At 41.4% G+C, this 25,343-nt stretch overlaps 1 protein-coding gene across 1 annotated transcript in view; it reads left to right on the forward strand.

Annotated features, from left to right (window-relative positions):
• LOC112979173 (netrin-4-like) overlaps positions 1 to 25,343 on the forward strand; it is a 57,861-nt gene that overhangs the window by 26,405 nt on the left and 6,113 nt on the right. The window contains exons 4-9 of the mRNA XM_026093123.2: positions 11,977 to 12,103; positions 12,648 to 12,836; positions 19,289 to 19,502; positions 20,247 to 20,383; positions 21,393 to 21,461; positions 22,639 to 22,809. Coding sequence (XP_025948908.2) covers positions 11,977 to 12,103; positions 12,648 to 12,836; positions 19,289 to 19,502; positions 20,247 to 20,383; positions 21,393 to 21,461; positions 22,639 to 22,809 — 907 coding nt within the window. The remainder of the gene's footprint in view (positions 1 to 11,976; positions 12,104 to 12,647; positions 12,837 to 19,288; positions 19,503 to 20,246; positions 20,384 to 21,392; positions 21,462 to 22,638; positions 22,810 to 25,343) is intronic.

Below are 25,343 nucleotides of genomic sequence, written 5' to 3' on the forward strand. Positions count from 1 at the left end.
CTGTTAATTCAATCATCACAATCCATTCAGCTTCTGGCTTCTCCACTAAGTCCACCAACACGAAAGGTAGTCATAATGCAGCTGTCTGTATGAGAAGTAATGTCACAGAATTCACAGTATTGTGGAAACTAATGATGCAAGATGATTGCAGACTGTGAAACTGTCCTCCAAACGGCACATAATTCCTCTTAGAATTGGAACCCCCATACTTCCATGCATATTCGCTCTATTTGGTTGTTAGTCACTAGTGAAAACACTGAACAGAGCAAGGTGCAAAGTAGGTATCTGTAGGATCCCACAGAAATGTCCTTTGACTTAGTTTGACAGCAAACCATTAATAACTGCTTTTTCAGTGTGGTCTTTTTTTTGGAATTAGCAACACACTCACCTCACTGCAATTTATCTAGATCACATTTTCCTCATTAGCTACTGAGAATATCATTTCCAACAGGAGAAAAACTTTGAGTAGTCAAGATGGGAACTGTAAGAAAAAGGCAAGAAATTTCTGGGCCGACATATCCTGAATTTCGGGTTTGTTGTTAGTGACATTTTCTTGTTTTCTATTTCCTTTCCTCAGACCAAAGACAACAGACACAGAGATATGATATGCAACTTATGTGGCCTCTTAGGATAGCAAAGGACAAAATTCTCCTCTTGAAATTTCATGGGCTGTGTCATTCAAACTCTTTCAACTAGCTCCTTTGCGATCATCAGTGGGGGAATTCCCTGTCAAGACTGTATTTTGCCACAGGAACTACAGCGAAGCATTTTCTTTTACATGGAGGGCATTAATATGCCCTTGTAACAGAAAGAAATGTCAGGATGTGGCCAGCTGAATACATCTAGACTTCTTCCACCACTGCATACAATTGAAAGTAATCCTGTCCCAAGTATCACTGCCGCAGGGTGTACAAGGGTATGTGTTGCTATACAGTAAAGTTAGGAAGAGCTGTCAGGTGTAGCGTCTGCTTTGCTGACTCGTTTTAGCTGAGCCCAAATGTGCTTCCAGAACATACAGAGTTTACAAAGCGGAAAGAGCACATTGACAGAGACCAGAATCTAGATCAAATTCCTTTCCATTTGCCAAATATTTCACAATTCTCTTTCCAGTCCATGAGAAGTAAGTATGGATGGAGGAAAGCAAATGTGGATTAAAATGTTTTCATATAAAGCATTAGAGTTTTCTACTTGTTAATTATTGGTACCTTCACTGCCAGGAAATTCTTACAAGTTGCCTCAGATGTTTCTTCTGTTTCTTTATCCTCTTTACAGAGACAAACCAGACTCCTTGTGGGTCTGATCCTCCACAATGAAGCAAATAGAAAATTTTCCACTTACTTCAAAGAGAGCAGGTCTGGTCCTTAGTAAGATTTCTTGTTTGGCATAGAGGAGGTTATGTAAGGTAAAACTTGTTTTTCTACAGCAATTTTCTTGGTGACTTGGCTGTTGTTTCTCTTGCAAATATTATCTCCTGTTCACATATCTTGTGCAGTTCTACTGATAATCCCCCAACTAAGGAGGGAGAAATCACATTATCTGATGCAAGCTGTGCCAGTTCGTATGACCTCCAGCACTCAGAGCTGCCAGGAGGTGCTCTCTGTTGTAGCTGGCAACTCAAAGAGCAGGTTTTATTCAGGAAAAAGTTAACCTGTGTACTTCAGCTAGGTAAGTAGCATCAGGAATGTTAAAAAGAAAATCACAACAGCTTTTAGATGAAGTCGCAATAAATTCTAGAAACAGCTGCCTATGCTGATTTTTTTCCCAAAATAAAAACTGAATAAGGAGTTCAAGCTCCGCCGTTAATTATCAGAAAACACAGGAGATCAGTGTGTTTAACTTGACATCCTGTATCCAGTGCTACCAACATCAAATGCAGGTTCTCCATGAGCTCTACTGAGTGGTTTGCAGCCAGAGCATTTGGCATTCAGACCATCAGCATGAGGCTTTGGGTATCTACGGTTTAGAGAATAACCACAACTGTGATGGTATGATCCATGTAGTGGTTCAGTCAGCAGAATTTCTGCAATTATAAAGTCAACAAATTTTTCCTACATTTACTATCGTTGGAGAAATGTCACTTACTACTATGAAAGTCCAAATCAGGAAAACATGTTTATTCAGAAATGGTGTTTAAACACATTGCAAAATGCTTTCCTGCATCAGGGCTCAAGTTAGATCCACCCATGCAGACACGCCACTTGCAGGAAAATCTTTTACTCTTATTTTGTAGGATAGGGTGGCAAATAATTTCCTATCTGACATTATTAGTCTTTTAACACAGCTTTTTCTTAAAAGTAATAGCTATTGAGAGGCTGTTTAAAAGCAGTTTAATTTTATTGCTTAATTGCTCTAATTAATAGTGGTTTTTGTTATTTTAATCACTTAATTGATGCTCTCTGCTACTTTCTTCTTTGCAAAAGAATCATAATAACGCTGCCAGTAAAAACCTTTGATTGTAAACACTTGTAAATATACTTATGGCTGGTAAAATATGCCATATTTCTTCTAAGGATTGTTTTTCACATTAAAGATAAGGCAGTCGGTGTGAGGAGTGGGGAAGAAATAACTGATTTATCTCACAGCTATCAGCCACCACTTGGCTACCAACACCTCTCTGATATCCAGCAGTACAGCATATTTTTCTCTTTAACTCTATGCAATAGACACTGTCCTGTCTCTCTAAACTAAATTTGACTCAGCCACCAACACTAGGAAGTTGCTGTGATATGACGACTGTAGGAGCTGGACACCGCTCAGGCTGCTGTGTTTGGCCTTATACACTAAGTCCTTGTGTTTTAAAGCTCCTCTGGGACTGAATAGACTGCTACGCTGTCTCTGTCCTCAGCTCATCTACAAGTTACCGGAATAAAAATTTTCAGTTTGTTAGCAAGGCTTTTCAAGGTCTTTCAGTCAGTGCACTCATCCCCCCAAAATCTCCCAGTAATTTAAGCAAATCTTTCTCTGAGTTGCACCTTGAGGGTGCTCTGAATCTGCAGTTTTAAGCTTTGGAGGCAGATGCACACAACATGAAGAAATTTTGCGCAGGATTTTAAAACAAATTCCATATTACTCAGCACAAAAATTGTAAAATCCTGCACGTATTTCCTCGTCTTGGTTTATTCACTGTGCTGGAAGGGTCTTGGGGATTAGCTTTTAGGGATTTAGAACCCTTCTGTTTCAACGCATAGGTTTTCTGCTAAATCATGGACTTTCTCTCCCTGTTTCTCCCTTTCCTCCGACAGACTCCTTATAAATTTGGCTGGTCCTGTGCTATGTCAGCCCTGCCCTTCCCCTACTCACCAAACTGCAGCCATCTGCAGAGAAGTTGCAGAAAGCTATCTTTCTCTTGGCTTCATGTGTTCCACTGCCCGACATAATTTCGCTGGAATGGGAGCTACGCATGCTGGCAAGTTTGCTCAGTACAGAGGTAGAAACTCAGAGTTCAGAGGCCCACTTCTGGAGTGGATTTTCAATCACACACTCCTAGAGCCACTATGAATTAACCACTGGAAGCCCAGCTAAGTCCAGACAGTCACTAGAGTTAGCCGGACCTCTAACAAAGTAAATGACAGAGTTATTTTGCCTGTTGAGTTAACAGGTCATGTCCAAACTTCTCTGAACTGTCGACATACAGTGCTAACCCGTTATGCCTGACCTATAAATCTACAACTCTTTGTCCATGTATCAAAGACCGAATCTAAAGCTTCTTCCTTTTCTTCCTCCCCTGAAAATTAATCCTGGGTCTTTCCACAGCAAAGGCTGGCCCTCAGGCCGGCCTGTTTAGTGGTTTCAAGAACACAGCCTTGAACAAGACCACACTCACTTGTGCCATTCTCTCTCAGGAGACCTGAGCTTTGCTATTCACTTATTAAACTGATTCAGGTATTTGCCTATTAAAATCCTGAGCCTCCCTCAACTTTCCGCTTCCTCCGTTCTTAGGACAGTCAGCATGATGCGGTGACTGGCTGTAACTCAGGAGCTGTGTATCAGTGTGACAGCTGTTATTTGTATGCAATTTGCTACAGATTGATAATGGAATTGTTGGCAATGTTGGTAAAAATGAGAGGACAGCTTAGCCCAAAAATGAATGAAAATCAAGCTAACACTGGAGGAAAACAATAGGAAAGCAAAGTGAAATGTGGGCTAAGGCAGAGTCAGGCATGTGTGTGAAGACCTACAGCGGGGAATTCAGGCAGAGGATGGAGTTGTGTCTTGAAACTGTCACAGGCCTAGGTTAGTCTGTTATATTCCCTCATGTAAAGCATAAATTTTATACTTCTTCCAGTCTATTTATGCTTTTACTTTATTATTGTTCAGAAAGGGGCTTAGTGATACCAGTCTGAATATTCACTAAACACTGTCACTGATTTATTCTTCAACATTACCTGTTTGGTGAATTTGGAAATAGTGGCAGCTCATTCACTCACTGCTGTGGAGAAGAAAACCTGTACGGTGCAGCTGAGCTTGCCACAAACTTCCCAGCAATATTTATCCCTTCCGGCTTCTCTCAGACTTAATTTACCCAAGTGACTAAGTATGAGCCAGAAATTCAGTTCTCTCAGAAAACACCCATATGTGTATGCACTTATTAGATCATTTCCCAGAAATCAACAAATGACATAGGAAAATAATGGCTTTCTTCATTCCTGACCAGAGAAGGAATTTGAACCATCAACCTATTCATAGCAGGCACTGTAATCACAGAATCACAGGATGGTTGAGGTTGGAAGGGACCTCTGGAGATCATCTAGTCCAACCCAGTCTGGGACTTACTCCCAAGATACCCGCTCCCTTAGGTCTTCGTGAATTTGAAAAAGCTGAAATAAATTTTTTATTTGGCCTCTCAAAAGTCAGATGAGGTCTTCCCAGATTCTGGTTTTGAAGCCTTTATTATAAATCCCATACATGGGTATACCTCTCCATTTGGAGAGAAGACAGAGGCCAGCTTGAGTTGTGAGGCAGATAAAAGCAAAATAGAAGTGACTTATTTTGTATGTAACTACTCAAAATGACCCAGAAAAGTCCTTTTACTACACGCAGGTAAGGGACTAGCCTCTGATGTCACGGCAAACTGCTGTATCCAAAATTGCTCTGGTGACATTACAAAGTGAATACAGAGCCCAAAGAAAAACATTTTCTCTGAATCAGCAACAGTTGTTCTGTTCTGGAAGGCTTCCAAATTTAACCTCCATTCAGTAGGAAAAAACCCCAAATAGACTGAGAGTAGCCCAGGAAAAGGAGCAACAACAACAACATTTACTAAAAGGACAAAAGGTAAAAGAAATCAAGTGGACAGAGAAAGGAAGAGGCTCAAGCTATTATGTGAAGCTGAAAAGAGTTTAAAAAATTGAAAAATTGTCGGACATAAAGATGGAAAATGTCCACTTGCTCTCTCAGCTGCCAGTCAGAATTTGGGTGAAATAATTCTGTGCAAACATGAACAATTATCATGTAAGTTCTTGGAAGTATGGTGTAAAACCAGGATATGGTTCTAAACTATTTGCTGCAAATCAGCCAGAAGTTACTGAGCTTCATGTAAAAACTGGTTGAAATTCATGACTTGGTGTAGCAGGTTGAGCTAAATGATTGGTACCGATCCTCCTGGCACTAAAATCCATGAAGCTATAACCTCCTCTGTGTCCTGCTTCAAAGCTGTTCAGGTGGTAGATGAACAAATCAAAGTCTTTGGTAGCAATACCAGATTGTTGCACTCCTTACTCTTTTCTTTTCTCTCTGCTGGACCAGCATGACTGTGCTGTGAGGCAAATTAGGGAATTGATCCAGATTAAAAATACTGGTGCCAAGGAGAAAAAAGGCGGGGTGATTTTTTTTAACATGGTTAAGTTTCACAGCCCAGTTTACACATGACTCAGGGCAGGATACAGAAGGCGGTAGCACAGAAAAAATGGTAAGGAAAGCAGAAATGTCTTAAATCAACTTCACATCATAAAACCACAGTCCGAGAATATAGCTGCCATACCAAGGCCCAAAAGCAGAGCTTTAAATCCAATACAACGGTGATTGAGAATATAGTATAAAATATGTAGCATATATTTGTGTTCCTTTCCTGGACTAATAATATCCTCAGACTGCTAGTATATCAGCCTGTAAACTTTTAACCTTTGCAAAAGTTAATCAGAAAAATGAAAGTTTGATGGAGACAGAATATTAGTATTTGAAGCAACTCTTTTCATCATGCTCATAGCATGTATCAGTGACACAAGTAACCCTGACTGAAAGCATTCTGAAAGCAGGACTGCAAGAATATAAACTATTACCAATTATGCACATAGAACATACTTAAGAACATATGGCTTTATGAAATTAGGATGTTTATATGAGGACACAGTCTGCCTGTCTGCCAATGCTTCTATTTTTCTGATCCATAGGCCCCCTGTAATAACTTCGGAAGGCATCATCTAGTTTCAGACAAATTTGTCAAAGCAGCTGAGCTCTCAATGCAGTCATGTTCCAATGAATGGGAATGATCCTTGGAGACAGCTAGAGCTAGCACAGCAATGAGGAGAAGCAGAGGAAGGGAGGTGGTGTGAAAATAAATTCCTTAATATTTCTGAAGTATTCGAGTACTGCAGCAGTAGGTATTATGGAAATGCTCATGCAGGCCTATATGCTTTTGTATCTAAGGAACAACACACATTGAATGATGCGGAGTGTCACGTATTGAACAATCAGAATAAAGTGAAATATTAGAGAGATGACACAGGAACCTCCTTCCAACTCAATCCTTTCCCTGCTGTCTCAGGAACTGCTTCATACAAATCCCTATCATAAACTGATCAGGCTTCAGCTGAAAACTGGTTAGGTTTCTTAAGGGATGACATGAATCTGATGTAAGCCTCTTTTCCTCACATCTTACTTTCGAGCTCCCCCCTATCTGGCATGCTAGCTTCAAGCCCAGAGAGCTGAAATATTTGTTTCCTCAAATACCTCCCAGCAGTCAGATATCCTAAACCTTCCAATGAGATCAACCCAGTGGCAATCAAAAAACTTTTACTGGGGCCCTGAGGGCACTGATAGGCATTTAACGGTCCTGACTAGCCTCACCTGGGACCCGCACCCACACCCTCTGCCCATAGGTCAGGGGACTCCATTTAAGCCCTGCCCCGAGCCTTTAGTTCCCTTCTGAACTGTAGGGTATGTGTGCCTGTCTGCAGCCCTGTCTCTAGTCCTGCCTCCTGGATAGACCTTGGCTGCACACTGTAGGTAGCTTTTTCTCCCGAATGGCCTCTCAGATGTATGTTGTATCTTGTCTGTAGTTCTGTCCAAGTCTCCTGATGGACTCTGGACTGATGTTGTAACCTTGTCTCTAGGACTGCCTCCTGCTGCTCTTGACTGGGCTCCCTGAATGGTCCCTGGCCCTGGTTCATCCCCTTGCAGTGTCTGGGGCTGTTGGTGGACCCTGTTACTGGCTCCCTGCTCAGGTCCTACAGGATGGTGCCCCATCAGTGAAGATACAGCCTGTGCTGGGATCACCCTTGCCTTCTAGCTCCCTATTCCTTAGGGAACAGCTGGCCCTTGCTATTTCCTGATAGTAATCTCCTTAATCATCATTATCTACTTGTGTTTCTACCCTGTTTTCTAGGGTGTAGAAAAAAAGTCAGTGTAGTTCACCTGAATCTGCATTTCTTTGACTATCTTCTCTACCTTGGCTTAATCATCTCTGATCTGTTTCAGTGTGATCCAGTGCATCCTGCAGTCTTGCATTTGGCAGAGAGCACAAACTTCAGTTTTTGGGACCCACTTCTGAGAAATGTCTTCACTTATTTTAGCAGGGACTAATGAGTCAGACACACCTGTTGTCCTGGTATTGGTGTTGTGCCTTTTTTTGCCTCTCACCTTCTTCCCTTCCCTAAACAGCTATCTTATTTTCTATTTTATCTTACAACCTCCTATATATCATTTTTGTTCCTTCCTGGACTCCAATCCCTGGCTGCCTCCCCATCTCTTCCTTTCTAACAGAACAAATTGTTCTTCTCTTGTTACTTATGCCCTCCTCTTCTATCCTTATTTCACCTCCTGCTTGAGTGCAACAGGCCTCTTCCACAGCTCAATTTCTCTGCCACTAAATGATCTTTCTGCTGTGGTCACTTATGTCCATAAATCACCTTTCTTATCTGTACTCCACTTGAAGTGTCTGTCTGCCTCTGCTCTCTTCTCCTCTCCAACCCTCTCTATACCTCACTGTCACCTCATGTTGTGCTCTTTTCTGTTTTCTGCTATGAATGATGTGAGATGAATCTCCATGAATTAACCCACTCATAGATAACACTGTAGATTGGCTTTCTCTTCCATTATCCTCCACCACTGCCCCCCCAAATCCATCTGTACTTTCTCTTTCTTGTCTTTACCTATACAGAAAAAGGATACTCCTCAGAGCTTCTAGCACTCCCTACAAAATTCCAGGCCAGCTCCAGTGTTTACTCCTGCCTGGTCACTAGCTCTCCTGTTTGCTGGCTGTTTGGCTTTTCAAGCCTTTTATCCAAGCCAGTCATCCTTTTACATATAGATTTGGTGGTAACTTGTTCATTAGCAGGAGTCATTGGCAGGAAATTTCCTTTACACCTCTGCCCTACTCGCAACATGTGATCCCTTCATAGTCTTTGCAAACTACAATTTGTAACAAAACAAACCAGTGGGCAATGGCTAAATTAATGCATCTACTTACCTCTAAAGAACAACTTGATTCTTCCTTCCTCACTGAACTTTCCTGTTTACTCTCTGAATAATTGTTCATGAGTGTTCACACCATCTGTGCTGTGTGCTGGGTAAGCACAGGATCCTGTGGAATAATGAATATTTGATCAGTCACTCAAGGCTAAAGTAAGATTGCATGGCTTAATTCTGTCATCTTCCAACTTTAAAAGGCTTTCACTGTACAACTTCAACATTCCTTTCAGGGTTTTTTGTATATAGTGCATGTATAATTTGAATGTATTTTAAGAGGCCAATTTACAAATTTTGCACTGGAATACACTGGCACTTTCCTCAAATTAAAAAATGACTGGATCCAAGATTTGTTCTTGTCCATTTTGGAATGAACTGTAAAGCACAGATACAGTCTGAAGTCTGGGGACATTAAGATCTCCGGTTCTGGATTTTTACCTCATTTTATTTTTCCCCTGCTCTTGGTCCTTTTCCCTCTGTTCTATGGCTTCTGTAAAGAACTTGCTGCTTTTTAGGTCACTCACTGTCTGTGTCCATAGGGGAGAAACTTATAAGTCTGAAAAGCCAAATCCAAATGGGAAGAAGCTCAACACCCTCAACTTATTAATATTTTCCTTCTTTGTCTTAATTTGTCATCCAATTTAGCGCTTTGAACATGGACGACTGACTTGTACACAGGTCTGGAGAGGCATCACGTAATGTGCTGCATGCTGTATCCTCCTGAGGTTTACTGGTGCTGAGCTCTGACAGAAATGCATACCCTGAAGTCTGTGTTCAGTCTTCCGTGAGGAGGCAGCCAACCGCTCTGTGCAGCAGCAAATCTGCCAGCTGGCCATAGAGGGGCAATGGCATCAGCTGCAGCCTATCCCCTTTGCTAGCTACGTGAAATATCTAGTCTGGGAGGATTAGAAACTAGGAGACCAGAGAGCAAATTGCTGCAGGGAAATGGGTTTGGGGGCAGGGGAGGACATTCGGGTAATTGCTCTTTTTAACATTTCTCTCTTGATCCCAACTTACCTGCAATGCAACATTGCGGGAGAGGACAGAACTGCAAAGGGAAAGTTTGACTTTCAGGAAAGACTATAGAGAAACATAACTCACATTAGTGGTGAGACTAAAGGATTAGATTCAATTCACACTCCAATCAAAATGAAATCTCGGTCTCTGCTTTTTGTATAGCATGCAGCAGGCCAGAGCTGTGACAGTGGTTACAGAGCTTAGCATCCTGAACAGGGCACAGAGGGAGGGGAGTCTTTAGTCCCTGATTTCTTTGGATTGCCTGCTCTAGTACAAGTGTGTCTCAGCATGAAATGCATGCCACTAATTGGCAGCCTCTCCTGTAATATGTGTAGAACAAGACTGTCACCTATGGCCCCACCTTTCCCCTTCTGCAGCTCCCTGAGCTGGATGTTTCCTCAAAGAATGTCTCATGGGAATCTCCTTTCTCTGTGAGGCACTGCAAACAGGTATGAGTCCCTTTTCTTAACTGGAAAAAAACCTCCTGTATAACACTTCTTGGATGCAGTCAGATATTTCAGAATCTTGTGCATCAAATTGGAGTTTATAGTGGATACAGCTATTATCTTTCCAATGTGTGAAATGATGCGAGCACAGAACCAATTTCAAAAGCACCTTTCCATTTCAAGGCTGGACTAGCTCAGTTTCCAAAGACAGGTTTTGAGTGTGAATGACAGATTTCAAAACTGACATATGTTAGAGTATTGCAATGAGTAAAATCAATTTATTGTGGTCTCAGTGAGGGTAGGTAAGTACAGAGGAAACAAACTCTTTTTCAAATGAATTTTCAGGATCTTCAAGCAAATAGTCACAGGGAAAATCACACTATTCAGACAACTTTAGTCAGACTTCATGAAACTCTTCATTTCCCCCTCAAATATTTTGTGAACTGTTATTTTCTAGTTTAGTTGGGCGTATATACTTAGTTCTTGCAGTTTAGCCCCATTTATCATCTGTGCCAACTTTTTACTGCTTTTTGTTGAACATCTTCCAATTTCTCATTTATCATGTAACAAGATGTTCAGAACTGAACACAGTATTGCACATACAGTTTCTTGCAAGCAAGAAATAAGTAACTATTTCCTTTCCACTTTGCATCACAGTGGTCTTACACAGCCCAGATTTCACTGGCCCTCTTCTGCCTACCTATGCAAGTCAGTAGGTGCCTATTGTACCTAGGTCTCTTCAAACATCTGTGCTTTCTCAGCTCCTTCCAATCTCAGAATAGGCATGGGTTCAGATTGTTCTTCTGCAGGTATACCAGTTGGTATTTTTCCAGGTTTAATAGTTATTTTTGACACACTTTTTACTATGCTAGGAGATCCTGGATTACTTGCTTTTTAGCAAATTATAATTAACTAATCCATGATGATTTTATTATCATGTATTTACTCCCTCTTCCAGATCACTGTCAATGTCAGATGAGACAGAGTCCAACATCTTCTGTTAGGCTGTCTTCTTCTGTGATCGCAACTGTGTTAGTCAAGAGTCTGTATTTGTCACTGCCTTTGGAGGTGACTACCTGCTCAGGCTTTTTGTTTGCTCTTGCCCTGAACTTGTCAGTCAAAATAAGCTGTGTTAGCATACACAATATAAACAGTCTGGCCTCTATTGATCCGGTTCAGCTGACAGATCTGAGGACATGATAGCCTTTGGCAATGGACAGGGAAGAAGTAAAGGCTGGAGCCAGCAACTTCCCCAGGTAGCCCAGGTTCAGCCAGAAAAGAGCAGACATTCCCAGCCTACTAGCGGGTGCTAGGTTCTCTTCTACTTAACACGTGAGCCTTGCAAATTTGATTGGGACAGGACTTGATACTTTGAATATGCTATGCTATTTCTGTACAGAAGGTCAAAACCTTTTATCTCCTATGCACGAGATACTGCTGGGTGCCATACTGTGATACCCCTGCCAACGATTATCAGAACAGTCTGGATTCTGTAAAGCCTTTCTCATAGCTGCAATGGTCCCTTAGAACGAGCCTCCCTGTTGTCTCCAGTTTGCATCCTGACGTAGCAGCGAAATAGCCAGCCGGACAGAGAAAAAGAAGTTGTTGCCACATTCATTTAAATTACAAGATGGGAAGAATCCCCAACAGTCATGACTGTGAGGAGATGAAGCCTGTGCATTTAAGCTCCAGGCCCTGTGTGTTTCTTAAGAGAGCCAGGCAGCTGTGGGAAGAGTTGCGCAGGAGTCCCACCTGCCTGTGAGGCTGGTGGGCACTCCACCATGTTAATGCTTTTAGCTATTTGAATGTATTTTCTTTCCCCTGACAGGTCCACGGGAAGTGTGTGTGCAGACACAATACAGCAGGGGACCACTGTGAGAAATGTGCACCACTATATAACGATCAGCCTTGGAAGCCAGGAGATGGAAAAACAGGGGCACCAAACGAATGCAGAAGTAAGTGGGAGAGAGTTTGCTAATCCAGGATTTCAGGGCGAACAATCACCACTCAAGCAGGCAAAGCTCTACAACAGAGACTTCAATCAGCTTACATTAATGGTGCCATTACAGCAGATTGGGGGTAAACTGCTGCTTGCTGATTGAAAGTTGTCCTAGCCTGTGCTTTGTTTTACTACAGCTGATCCATTTGGGCTATTTGGAAGCAGAATTTACATGGCAGAAATCTGGTCTTCACACAGTTGTATCTCCTTGGGCATTTTAGTATTCTAGGGTTTTGCATAGGGCCTAGGATACCACCAAGTTAGTTTGTCTCTGTATCAGAATACCATACAGTTCACAACCATCCAAGCTTCCCAGTCCCTGCTAGAACTCGCCCTGTATTGAAATTTTTAGTTTTTACGAAAATGAAGGATTGCAGGTAGAGGAAATACATTACATTCAGATATATTTCCATGATTCACAGTAGGAAAATGATACCATTTTAACAGTATTGCTGTGCCTATTATATAAATCTGAAATATATTTTCCTGTTTCCCTGCAGAGTGTCGCTGCCACAACCATGCTGATAGCTGCCACTTTGATCTGAGTGTTTGGCTGGCATCAGGAAAGCGCAGTGGTGGAGTCTGTGACAACTGCAAGCATAACACAGAGGGACATCGGTGTCAAAGGTGCAAACCAGGATATTACCGTGATAGAAGCAAACCCATGTCTTCCCCAGAGGTCTGCAAACGTAAGTGACTACTGCCACATGCAGTAAAGGCAAATGAGTGGTGGAAACCTATGAAAAGACTCACCTACTGCAGAAGAAACTCATGAGTATTATTAAGTATTAGTATTGTTTCTTCCTATTTTGTTTCTAGACTACAATTTTCTAATCAAAGGTCTTTTTCCTGACTTTCTGTGTTTATTTTTCCCCCTGTGGAATCATGAAATTGAGTGTTTTTAGTGTTTTTTTTATTTTTTTAATTGCTACCAAAATTTTTTTAATTGCTACCAATTTTTAATTGCTTCCAAAAACCAATATATTCTGTGAAAAGATATATTCTTGTCAGGCTTGCATTTAAAATAATGTGGCTCCCGTTTCACTTGAGGCATGTTGTATTTAGCTGGTTTATCTGCATCTCTCTTAAGCCTATATGTGCTTACGTGCAAGCTATTGTTAAATTCCATTTGATACGGCAACATCTGTGCAGATAAATATATATGATAATGGCTGCAGAAACTGTAGGAAGCTTGAGACTGTCCAAATGGGAACAGGTAGATCAGAGCTCACTCAGCCTCATCTCTGAATCCTACAGCGGTATTATGGGGTGTTTTGCCCAAATTAATTGTCTCGTTAACACTTCAGTGGGATGTGTCAGGAAGTAACTGAGGCATAGAGGCACTAATGCAGGTGTACAGCCTCTGGATCAAGGCACTTTGTACCCAGTCATTCTGAAACAGCCAGAACAAGTCCAAACTTCCCTTAGCGCAGACATTTCCTGAGTATCCTGAGAGGCTTCACACCTCTGATTCCATCTGGCACCTGTTTGGGAGGTTGCTATTTCCAAAAATGTATCATTTCTCCCTTCAGACAGTTTTCCTTACACCCAACTTGGATATCAGTTGCCAGCGCATGTAACTGTCCTCTCTCATCTATATTCATTCATGCTCACTGTCAGCCTGTGCTTGTGAAGCTCACCTACCCTACTGACACTCTACATCAAGGTTACACTTGGCCAAATGCTCAGGTTACAAACTCTTCTCCCTGGGACCACATGGGCAGTGATATTGCTTAAAATTTCTGTGCACGGCACATCCTATATTTCTGCTCTTTTGTATTCTCTTTCCATGGGATCTTAGTTGGCAGCACAGACTGCCTCCACACAACCCTTTCTCTTTGATTTCATAACCTTTCATCAAAGAGCACTGTGCAGCAGACAGGGCTGGGCATCAGCTCACCTAACATGCCCTGTACTCCACAGCATTTCATGGTGGCCCACTTTCCAGGCCTGTGTCTACTCTGAGCAGATGTGCTGCAAGGAAATGTTTGTAATGAGAATAAACTGCTATACCAGAGGATTAGTTTTCGGTCTCATAGTGCCTAAAAGAATCTGTGTATGAACTCTGGTATTTGACAGCAGGGTGATGGTGTAGTAACCAAAATCGTGTAATATTAGATACACCCTAAAGTGAAGGAGCACTGGAGAGTAGTGGAGAAGAAAAAATCATTTGAAAATACAGCCTATTTGTGTGGAAACCCTAGAACAGTGCTGGGTGAAATCAGACCTTGACTCTACCTCTGCCTCTTTTGTATGGTCTGGTTACCAGCTGCTCAGCGCATCTTGCCAATACTCCGCATAGCAAAAGAAGAACAGTTCAAAGGGGATACAGAGGGATAAGCAGAAATTTACCTTGCTCCAAGAGCTTTATTCCTATCATGCCAATGTCAGACACAATAACGTTCTTTTCACCTGGGAGCGCGCTGCTGCCAGCAGAAGGCTCCCGAATGCAATTGTTCCTATTCTGACTTGCACACTCCGGCCTGGAGTCCTGCACCTCAGTTTAGCCACCTGAAAGTTAAGTGTCTTTTCTAGGCTCCCTGTATAGGCAGTGAAGAAAGAGTGGGACCTCTAGGGAATGATCACAGTCTAACATAGATGCCTGAGAAGTGAGCTGACTTGCCCTCTAGAGGTATCTCTCTCTCTGCCCTGACTTAAGAGGTATTTTGGATCAGTGGCCTACACTAGAGAGCTTATGCTGGTTGAGACAAATACAGACCTAACAGGTTGGTTTCAGCATTATTGCCAATAGTTAAGCATGACCCTATCTGTGCATGACTGAAGTCTGTGGAAACATTCACAGGCATGTAGAGTCACACATGAATGTTTGGCATATTAGGAGGTAAGGAAAGGGCATGCAGCTGTAGAGAGCCTCACCTTTCGCGGCTGACTGGTGTGTACATGATGCTTGTGTGGAACAAGGAGGGACATTCCAGATATCAGAGCGTTGAGAAATATGTCTACAACGGGGAGGTTAGTCTATGCCCTTTCTTAATGAAGGTGAGGAAGAGAATCCTATGATGACATTTGACAAATTACCTTGTCATAGAGTGTTCTCTATGCTAAAAGAACGGATCCCCACATTTTCCCCATATGATAGGTATGCAGTGTATGTGTGTTATGCTGCACCTCTGCAGAGAACTTCCAGGGAATGTTACACTACCTTTGTCAGTATTACCACTGACAGCAAAAACAAGCACCAGTACAGACAGGCAGAATTATTTTGATTAAAATGGGCTCGATATGATGGAGGGGAGATTTAATCTCCAGGACCACCAGCATCAGCTCCTCAAGCCAAAGCTGATACTAGACTGAAAGGCTCCATGCATAATGTAAGATAGAGGCCCTCTTCTACCTTACGCTGGAAAACTTGCATCATTATTAAACTTAATCTGGTAGTCTAAGTAAATTGCCCAGGTTGTGTAACTCTAAAAGTAACTCTGCTTATTCAGTAAAAAACATTTACTAACTTTAAGTACTGAAAATATATGTGAAATGTGACATTCAGACCAACCAGGTATACTTTTCTCATACCTCAGCCTGCTGATCACAAATTAAGGGCTGCCAGTTCTGCATCAATGTGTTTGTGAGAATCTAAATGTACCAATTCAAAGGCATCATCTCACTTTGAGAAAATCATACACTAACAACACTAAATAAAAACCCACCCACTGGGCAAGTGCTAAAAAGAACAGTAATAAATTGGAAACAGCAGACTGAAGGGATGTTTTTGGTGAGAGCAACCTGGTCCTCGGCTTCTCATTTTGAAGTCAGAGAAGGGAAAAAAAAACAAAAAAACAAAAAAACCCAAAAAACCCCAAACCCTCCATGGTGGATCAAAACTTGACCCGTGTGTACAGTAGATACTGAGCTGGGAAAGAAAATCTGATGAAAAAGTTGAATGAAATGCTGTGCTAATCCCTTTGAGAAAGCACGCTTGAAGAGTGCTCTGCCATCCAGAGCAAAGTCTAGGTTCAGCTGTGACAGCCCCTCAGGCTCCCAGAAAGCTAACAGGACACTGCTCAGGCCCAGAAGGAATCTTTAAGCATTAGTCATAATAATGAGCAGCATTGTCTCTTAATCGCTGCTAGGAAAAAAAGCTGTATAACAATTGGATGTCCCGGCACTATCAAAACCACCCTTTGCTGACCCTCCAATGTGAGACTGCAAAGACATTCCCTTGAAAAAAATCTGTTGAAGTTTGACATGTAAGTGTGAATCTGCTATTCTTTTTCACGTGCGGAGACAGCCTGCCTCTGATCCCTTTGGTTCTCCTGTTCCTAGCAGCTGGGGATGAATGAGAGCCAGGTCATGTGCAGAGTTTTGTTTTGACACTGCCTAGATTAAAAAAAAAAAGCAGGGAAAGAGCCCCAGAGCAAGGCACACACCTGCTTGTTATTGGAGATGACAACACAGGATTAAATAGTTTGGATATAGAGTTGTATGGGAGCTTTGACTCAGAAGCCTAATTGTTTCCTAACCAATGGTCAGAAAAGCTGCTGTATCCTTAGCTCTTTCCTGTGGCTTATTTGGAGGCTTAAAGGATCCTTCTGAACTGGCACCATCTTTTGTAATCACCCTTAGCTTAAAAAAATGCAGGCATGTAGAACCATTAAAAAGGGTCTCCAGGCAAACAAGCTTTTTTACTCTTAAGCACAAGAGTTAAAAATTAAAATGTGTCCAGATGCATGTATGCACTCTCTGAAAAACTCCACTTCTCTCCTTTTACTTCTGAGCAGAGGGAGTGAACTTTTAATTGTAGTATCACATAGGCTTGATCACCTCTTGGTTCAGAGACGGTCGTAGTCAGCTCTGACCACACACACAGCTATCTTATTTCCTTCATTTAAGAGATGTCATTGGCTGGGTCAACCCCTGCACCTGACATGCTTTAAAAATTGCCCCGACTTGGTCATTGGTTCCGAAGATGCATATATTTCAGATTCAAAAGACTTTGATTTTTTTCATTTTGTCCTCTCTTCATCAAATAGCCAGTGTCTTCTCATAGCTATATCTTACACAGTATTATTAGACAGAAGTTTGAGGGAAGACACCTCAAAGTCCATTCAATTACTTGGAATACTTGCTATTTTTCTATAACTTGGGACCATATTGTTGCAACCAGTATTATATTTTACAGCTGTGTCTAATTACATGGAAAAGATAGCTGTGCTGAGGGCAGACAGATTTACTGAGGACTTGAGTGGAGACTGCTATATGAATAATTCTTTTTTTTATTATTCCTAGTCTCCCTTTTTCACAGTAGCTTCTGACAAAATACTTAAGATAGGAGCTAGCAGCCAAGAGGATGCTTTGTGATACTTCCACGACTGACAGCCACTTCTAATGCACAATGATGAAATTTTTCATTGTGCTGCTTTCAAGGGGGGAACCCAAATAAACCAGCCGTCTCTGAGCCAAAACTGTCTGCACACCGTCCCTAACATAATTGATGATGCCTTTGACAAACAAGGCCATTGTCATGTTGGCTGGTGTTTTGTTAGACAGGGAAGCGGATGGGGAGAAAAATAGGGTTTGCCAAGAGGAAAGAAGCAAAAATCAGCAGGGAAAGATGCTGTGTTCTCAAACATTCGGAAATGGAGAAGGGTGTGTTTTGGGAAACTTGTTTTTCTGTTCCTTTAATTGTGAGGTTTATCAGCAAATTTCTGATACTGTTAAACAGGTAAAACCCAGTCATCAACAGCTGCCCCTTCAGCATGTAATATTTGAGTTCTTATTTTGGAAGTTACCGTAGATACACAACTGGGATTTTGGCCTTAACACTCTGGAAGCCAGACAATATACACACCAGAGCTGAAATGCTAAATAAGCACAGACTAATGCATTTGCAAGCCACTTGTATAACTCATCTGAAAGTGTCATATATTTATTGATTCAGCTTTGCTTTCTGACCCCCTGGAAGCTGCTCCAGTTTCTAATTGGGGAATATGCCTAATTCCTTTAGTAACATGAGCTTTCCTGAAATGCCCTTTGTTTTACCTCCTCATCAGCTTCTGCCAATTCTGTAAATCATTGTCCTGTAATCCTTTTCCTTAGGACAGGGTGGGAGAAGGCCCACCTTCATGAATCAGGGTCTAGCCTCAGTTGGTGATAAGTAGGCTAGCGAGGTACCCATCTGCTGTTATCTGACTCTAACTGATGGAAAACTGGAAATAAGATGGGAATAAAGACAGATCCAGAAGCTGCAGAACTAGGAGAAACTTCAGGTGAAATCTCCACATCCTAATTACAGAGATATTAGAGGGAAATTGGAAACCTGCCAACCCAGATGTTGGCAACTTCTGACTTCTTACTTGGCTCTAGTAAAGGAAGCATGTGTTTTCTCTCTCCATCCTGAAATCCATGACAGCCATTTCTTCAATGGCAGACAGAACTACGTATTTCTCTTTTGGGGTAATGTAGTCAGCCCTTCAAAAACCTGGGCAAATTGAAATTGAGCAGCAGCAAATTAGAATTTACCTTAGAAAATAGCAGCGCTAATGTGCGCTCCATCATTACACCTCCTCTCCAGAAGTGACAGCAAAATCCCTGGGTTTGCTCCCAAAGTCAAGACTGCTTTGTGGCAAACAGGCAAGCCTGCTGCCATCTGCCAAGCAGCTCATGGTGTTGAGTACATTGTCCATGACAGCACGCTTATTTTCTGTCCTTAGGCTATTGTCCCTTGGAAAGAACTGACTGAGATCTGTCTAGAGCAGAGTGTGATAATATTATTAAAAATATTGGCATGAAGAACATGGGACATAGTGGAAAAAAATAACTACATACTAGCAGATCATAAGAGAAATACTCGTTAAACAAAACTGTTCACCCTTTGTTTCTTTATATTATTTCCAAAAGATATTTTTTCTTCTTGAGGACCAAATGTGAGGATGCAGAGGAAAGTGGCTTTCACATGTAAACAGGTCCCAGCTGGATTTGTTTTGCTGAGCTAAATGAGTTAGAAACAAACAAAAAGAATATTGCAAATGTAGCTGACAATATAATGGTTACCAGTTCTGCTGTGAAACTACTGAGCGTAAGGAAGAGGCCAGGAGTTTATCAGCCTTGCAAAAATGTCACTTAACAAGATGACCCCTGGGCACGTACGTAATCTTAGTCACCTCTTACCATATCTCCATAGCTTGCTCCTGCCAGCCAGTGGGTTCAGCCAACACCACTTTCAGCAGAAGCTGGCGATGCCACCCCAAGACGGGATTCTGCTACTGCAAGCCTGGCGTGGCAGGCCCCAATTGCGACAGATGTCTCATGGGCTACTGGGGCTTTGGAGAAAATGGCTGTCGTCCTTGTGACTGTGCCAGAGACTGCGACCAGCACACTGGAAACTGTTTCAATGGGTAAAGAAGCCCTCATTTGGGTTAATTTTGAGATGGGATTCTGTAACAAAGATTAACTGAGATGACAGCAATAACAGTAATCCCTGGTGGGAACCAGGGGACCCCAATCATTTGAAAAGGTGACTGTAAGTTACATAAAATGTCTCCTAGTTGCCATTTGGTGGCTGGCACATTTATAAATCCATTGTATTGTCCAAGGCAATATTGAAATGAAGAGTTTTTGCAGTAAGAATAGGTAGCTCCACAACCCCACAGGAGTCCGTACAGCATCTTTAAATGCATCGCTTTGCCTTGGAAATAGATGGAAAAGTCTGGAAAGCTTGCCTTTCATCTGTGTCTGAGATGAAATGAGTTGCAAGGTCTCCCTCGTGTTTCTAGATGGCAGGCATCTGCACCCCAAACATGCATTAATCTCAGTATAGAAATACTGCGATTTGCTGAGTGGCTACTAGTTTTGCTGGCCCTGCAGATGTCTTCAGTTCCTACTGACGTCAGCAGGTGATTGCTAACTTTGACTTACTTGATTCAGTAAATAAATAAAAACAAAAAATTTTACACAGTAATTACACAGTAATTTAACAAAATGTGAAGTGTGCATGGTTTCTCTGTATGGCATGAAGTTTTCCCAACCCAAAGAGAAAAAGCTCACATGTTTGGATACTGAATGCTACACCCACATGCCACAAACACCACCTTCCTACTGCGCTCATGTCCTGAGTCTTCTCTTTTTTGTCTACCCTACAGCTATGACAATGAGCCATTCTTTAATATCCCCATTGGAGGACGAATCCCTGACCTTGTGCAAATGCCAACTAATGAGACTGAAGATGAGTGGAAATGGAATGACCATGAGCAGGGATTTTCTGCACTGAGGCACCCAGGTATATCTCAGAGTCTGGAAATATTTGGTAACTTCACTCAGTGCCAGCTCTTCCTTTTTTCCACCCTGACTTAAATTCCTCCACTCCCCTCTAGCTCCAGTCCATCCACCGTATGCTGGCAACATCTGCTAATCTGAACCATATTGGTTATCATTACACCTACATTGTTATTTTCCAAATCAGGTTGTACTATGCAACTTTTTCTGAAAATCAATGAATCATAAATAAGATCGGTGTGAAGAATTTTTCATATTCCAAAAATGTATGGTCATAATACTGGTGGATTTACACAGCTTTCCTAAGCATTCAGTTGCTGTTCAGAGCTTCAAATGCTATCTGTAGAAAGATAGTGTCAGCCATCATTGAAATACAGCCACCTCTGGGGTGGAACACAAGTGATTTTAAGCATAAAATATTCATAATGGCACAACAGCTCAGGAGTGGAAGAAAAGAGGTATACTGTATCCAGCTAAAGTCATAAGAAATTAGGTTTACAGAATGAGGTGGAGCCTTTAATATTTAAAATATTCTTAGTTTTGCATGCCATAGGAAGGATGGCACTTACCAGCGTCAATGATTTTGTAAGGCCCCGGGGTAACTGTGCCACCTACTGCATACCTTGACTTTCTGAGAGAGATATTACCTTAATACTGGCAAGGAGCAGCACTTCTTAGTTTATGGAATGGAACAAGGGTATTATATGATTGACACCTGGATCTGATTCTGACAAATCTCTTTATCAGCATCAGCTTATTAACTATATAATAGACCCCATGAGTTCTGCATTTTACTAGACAATACCGGTCAGATTTCAGAACCATTATTGTATCATCTAACAAGAAACAGATTTTCAAATAACTGAGCTCACTCTCAAACCTACACTTTCTGTCCATCCAGATGATGGGAGTTACATAAATACAACTTTATAACTGAATATAATTTGCTTTCCTTTCCTCTTTCATGTCCTGGCTGTTCTCCAACCCTTTGTGTTCTGCGGTTCCCCTGCTAGAAAAGTGTGTGTGCAAGGAGAGGGTGCTTGGAAGTGTCACTGATTTCTGCCAAATGAAATATGCCTATGGTAAGTAGGTGATGTGCCTGCAAGGTGTGACAATTTCACAGTGTTCTCTGTTTCACTAGCTGATAGCTGTGAAAAAGGTCAGGACTGGCTAAGTCATGAAATAAGAGGCAGGATTTCTTCAGGCTTTTTTGTCCAGTGATATGTCCTGCTTGTGATCAGAACTATCAGGGAATAGCCTTTTTCATAGCAGACTCCTTGGTGTCCCTTTTCCATCTAGTTAACCTCTCTTCACAGCAGGAGAGCTAGAATTGTAACCCAGTAGAATGGTTGGCCTCCAGGCTGAAAATAAATGATAAAAGCCTTGCATCCACACAGGCACTGTTTTTGTGGTCATTATGCAGGTACAAATGTCCATGCTTGTTTACCAAGAATGCATTTAATATTGTGTAGTATAAACAACTGGTTCATGCCATCACACCAAGCAAGAAAGGAAAGCTATGGGCTGCAAAGGTTTGATGTGCTTGTATCATGACACAACAAAGCCTGCTTGTGGGGCCAATCTGTGGATGAGACTATCCTGCCAGAAAATTATGGGATCCTATCAAATTGAAAGAACAGAAATTTATCATGGCAACCAGATGTTAGGCCACAATCTTCTTCTGTTTTTTTGTGCAATCATGGAATTTTAGCCATGTGACATGCCTGCAGCCTGATAGGAAGCTTCCTGACTTCCCTCCTTCCTGACAGTCCCTTCCTGCAGGACAGAAGTTTTTAAAGACTAGTATTAAAGATATACAAATTCAACAGAAGTTTTCAAACTGCTAAACATAAGACCTAGAATGAGTGCACTGAAAATCTGACTGTTAGCTGCTGATCTGGTTTTTACAGTCTTCCTATGTATACACAAGTGCTTTCCTATGATTTTCAAGTGTTTTACCACAACCCATTAAAAAAGTTGATTGATAAATAGCATGGTGAAAGGATCAGTTAACTACTTCAATAGAAAAATCCAGTTTTTCTTCCCCAAATTTACTCAAAAGGAGCAATGATTGAAGTGGACAAGCATTGCAACTCTTTTCCTGTACAACTGCAGTAATTTTTCATGTCTTCTCCCAAGGTTCTAAATTCCCGAGGTCCTCAAATTCTACCTTTCAGCAGCATAAAGGAAAAAACAAAAAAACCTATCTCACTTAGAAATTCATTGTTGGTCTCTATCTTTATATGTGTGTTCTGGCAGTGATAAAAGCAAGAATCCTATCAGCTCATGACAAAGGGACCCATGCAGAAGTCGTTGTGAAAGTGAAGAAGGTCCTGAAATCAGGCAAAGTAAAAATTGCTCGGAGCAACAGAAGCATTTTCCCGGAATCCTGGACCAACAGGGGATGTACATGTCCCATTCTCAATCCTGGTAAGGACAAAATGCTTATAGCACTACTTTTCCCAGGCTGCAGTGCTGCTCATCAGTCTCATCATCTGTGTTGTTTGCACCACTGCAAATCAATAACTCTGAAAAGAATGAAGTCACACAGCGAAACCTGTGTGAGAATGACATGAGATCAAAGACAACCGTGTAATAATCCATTGCAGTAAAGCAGGTCCAGGTAACATAAAGCAGTGTAAAATTGCTTCTCTTGTGGGACTATTAGGGAAAAGGACAGAACTAAGGGATTCCAGGTTTAAACACTCAAAGCTGAACTGTGCTGCTAGAAGACAATAGATTGAGAGAACCTTTCTCTTGCTGCTACACAGTAGCTAGACTTAAACTACCTTCCCCAGCTGTTGCATGAACAGTGCAGCCATTCCTGCCAACAGCTTGCTGGCAAGGTATTCTCCTTCCCCTGTAAACAGTGATGACAACTCTTCAGGAACATTGGCTATGGCTACTGAACACTTTCCATTAAACTTTAAGGGATGTAATCCCTCCTGAGTCATCCCCACCACAGAGATAGTCAATATACAGCTATAGTAAAGAATACTTTCTTATCTGAGAACAGGGTTTTGCCAAATAACTCAAACCTCTCTGGAAATGTTTCACTTTGAGTGACTTGATTTGATCTTCCAGACTATTTATGACTAGAAGAATTTTTGTGATAAAAATCCCTACATTTTTATGCCCAGACTTTTCTTCCTTCTTTACTCTGTACTCTTGCATTGTTTTACATCTTTTTGGAAAAAGCTGGGAATCTTTATGAAAATTTGGGAATCATACTTCTATGCCTTTGTAATGGTATCAAATAATGAAAAGTAAGCCTTTCTCTTTTTTTCTACTGTAAATTCTCAGTGCATTCAATGTTTTGTTCCTTCAAAGCCTAAAGCTCACAACCTGCAGCATGTGGGAAACCAACTGTGGAAGGAGAGCATAAAATCAAGTGACTTTTGATGTCAAACCAAATGAGACAGTGACATCTTTAATAATTATAAAAAACATCTTTTAAGTCAATAATCCCCCCTTTTTATAACCGTTTTAGGATTAGTCTCTAGTTTTGCTCCCTAACTACATTCTGATCCATGTTCTTCCACTTTCACTTATGGGAATCTACCCTGGCACTGGACTGGAGAAGCGGGTTTGCTGAAAGCAGCAATCTTCTCCCCTGGTTCTGCTGCAGGCAAAATAGTACCTCTGACTACAGACTGGGAAGCTCCATGCTGGTGCTAAGTAATGTTATCAGTAGCTGGGCATCCCCTGATTCAGCCTTTCCTATTGCTGCCTTTCCTGCCATGCAACTTGGATTGCAGAGAGAAATACTTTTCTTGTAACAGTTGAAATCTCTTGGTAAGTCTCTGAATCCTGAAAATTTGAGCCTGGACTCCACTTGTTCAAGTAGGCAATAACGGTCTAATTCTAATGGTCTTTGATTACTCAAAACTTTCCTTCATATCACCAGAAGTTCCAAGTCTTTGGGAGCATCTCTTGGGATCAGACCCCAGTGAGACACATTCCTGGAGATCATTCTAAAAGCAATACTTGATAGAAAAGTTTCCCTATGCTTTTTCCTCTGAACAAATTAAAAACATATCCATTCTGAGTGAAAGGAATTCCCTCTACTTCACTTAAATATAAGGTTTAACTTAACCTCTAAAACAAGTTCTCATCTGAAATCAGTGACATACAAAAGAGACAGCTGTTCTACGAAAGGCTGGGTCAAATCAAACTTCATATTCTTCCTGTTATGACAAAATGAACTGTACTGTCTCAGAAATGGATTTTGTCTTCAATTATCTATAAGTGAAAGACTGCATGTGAATTTGCATGGAAGTAGAACATAGTCCTTGAGCTCTGTTTTAGGGGTGTTCCTCAAATTTGCACATAAAGTTCTCTGCTTAAAGTAGTCCAAATGAACAAGGTGCTTGCTTTCACTGAAATTGCAGTGGCACAGTTGTGCATAATTAAGTAAAACTTCACTGGCACAGTTGTGCATAATTAAGTATTTTCCAGTGCTTCCTGTGAAACTGTGAGAGCCTTGAATCAGACCTGAATAAAACATGTGCTTAAACAGGGTGAGAGCAAATCTGACCCCACACAGATATTTCAAGAGGGAAAGCATCACAGGAGATTTTTCTCCTTTGTACTCTATAGCTGTACTTGCTACCTCTTTAGCAGCATAGGTCTGAAGATATATGGCTGAGAAATTCCAGTGCTAGAGGTGCAGGGGTTATGCCATTGTCACCTCTTAACAGAAAATTAAAGGTAATGGACAGTTAATCAAAAAGCCTTACTAATGGAGCTATGACTGAATTTGCTGTATAGTTGCTTTTTTTAAAAAAAAAAAAAAAAAACTCCTTGCTTTTCAAGTTGTTATCAGCCAGAATAAACTACCAAGCTGCCTTCTATGCTCCTCAGATGAAGCAGCATTTAAAGAAAAAAAGGAGAGAAAAAAAGGAAACCTTTCAGTCTTCTAGCCTAGTACATTTTCCTTCTCTACCACTGCTGCACGAAGGGAT

This window comes from Dromaius novaehollandiae, chromosome 12 (genome assembly GCF_036370855.1).
Source record: "Dromaius novaehollandiae isolate bDroNov1 chromosome 12, bDroNov1.hap1, whole genome shotgun sequence".
NCBI classification, from domain to species: domain Eukaryota; kingdom Metazoa; phylum Chordata; class Aves; order Casuariiformes; family Dromaiidae; genus Dromaius; species Dromaius novaehollandiae.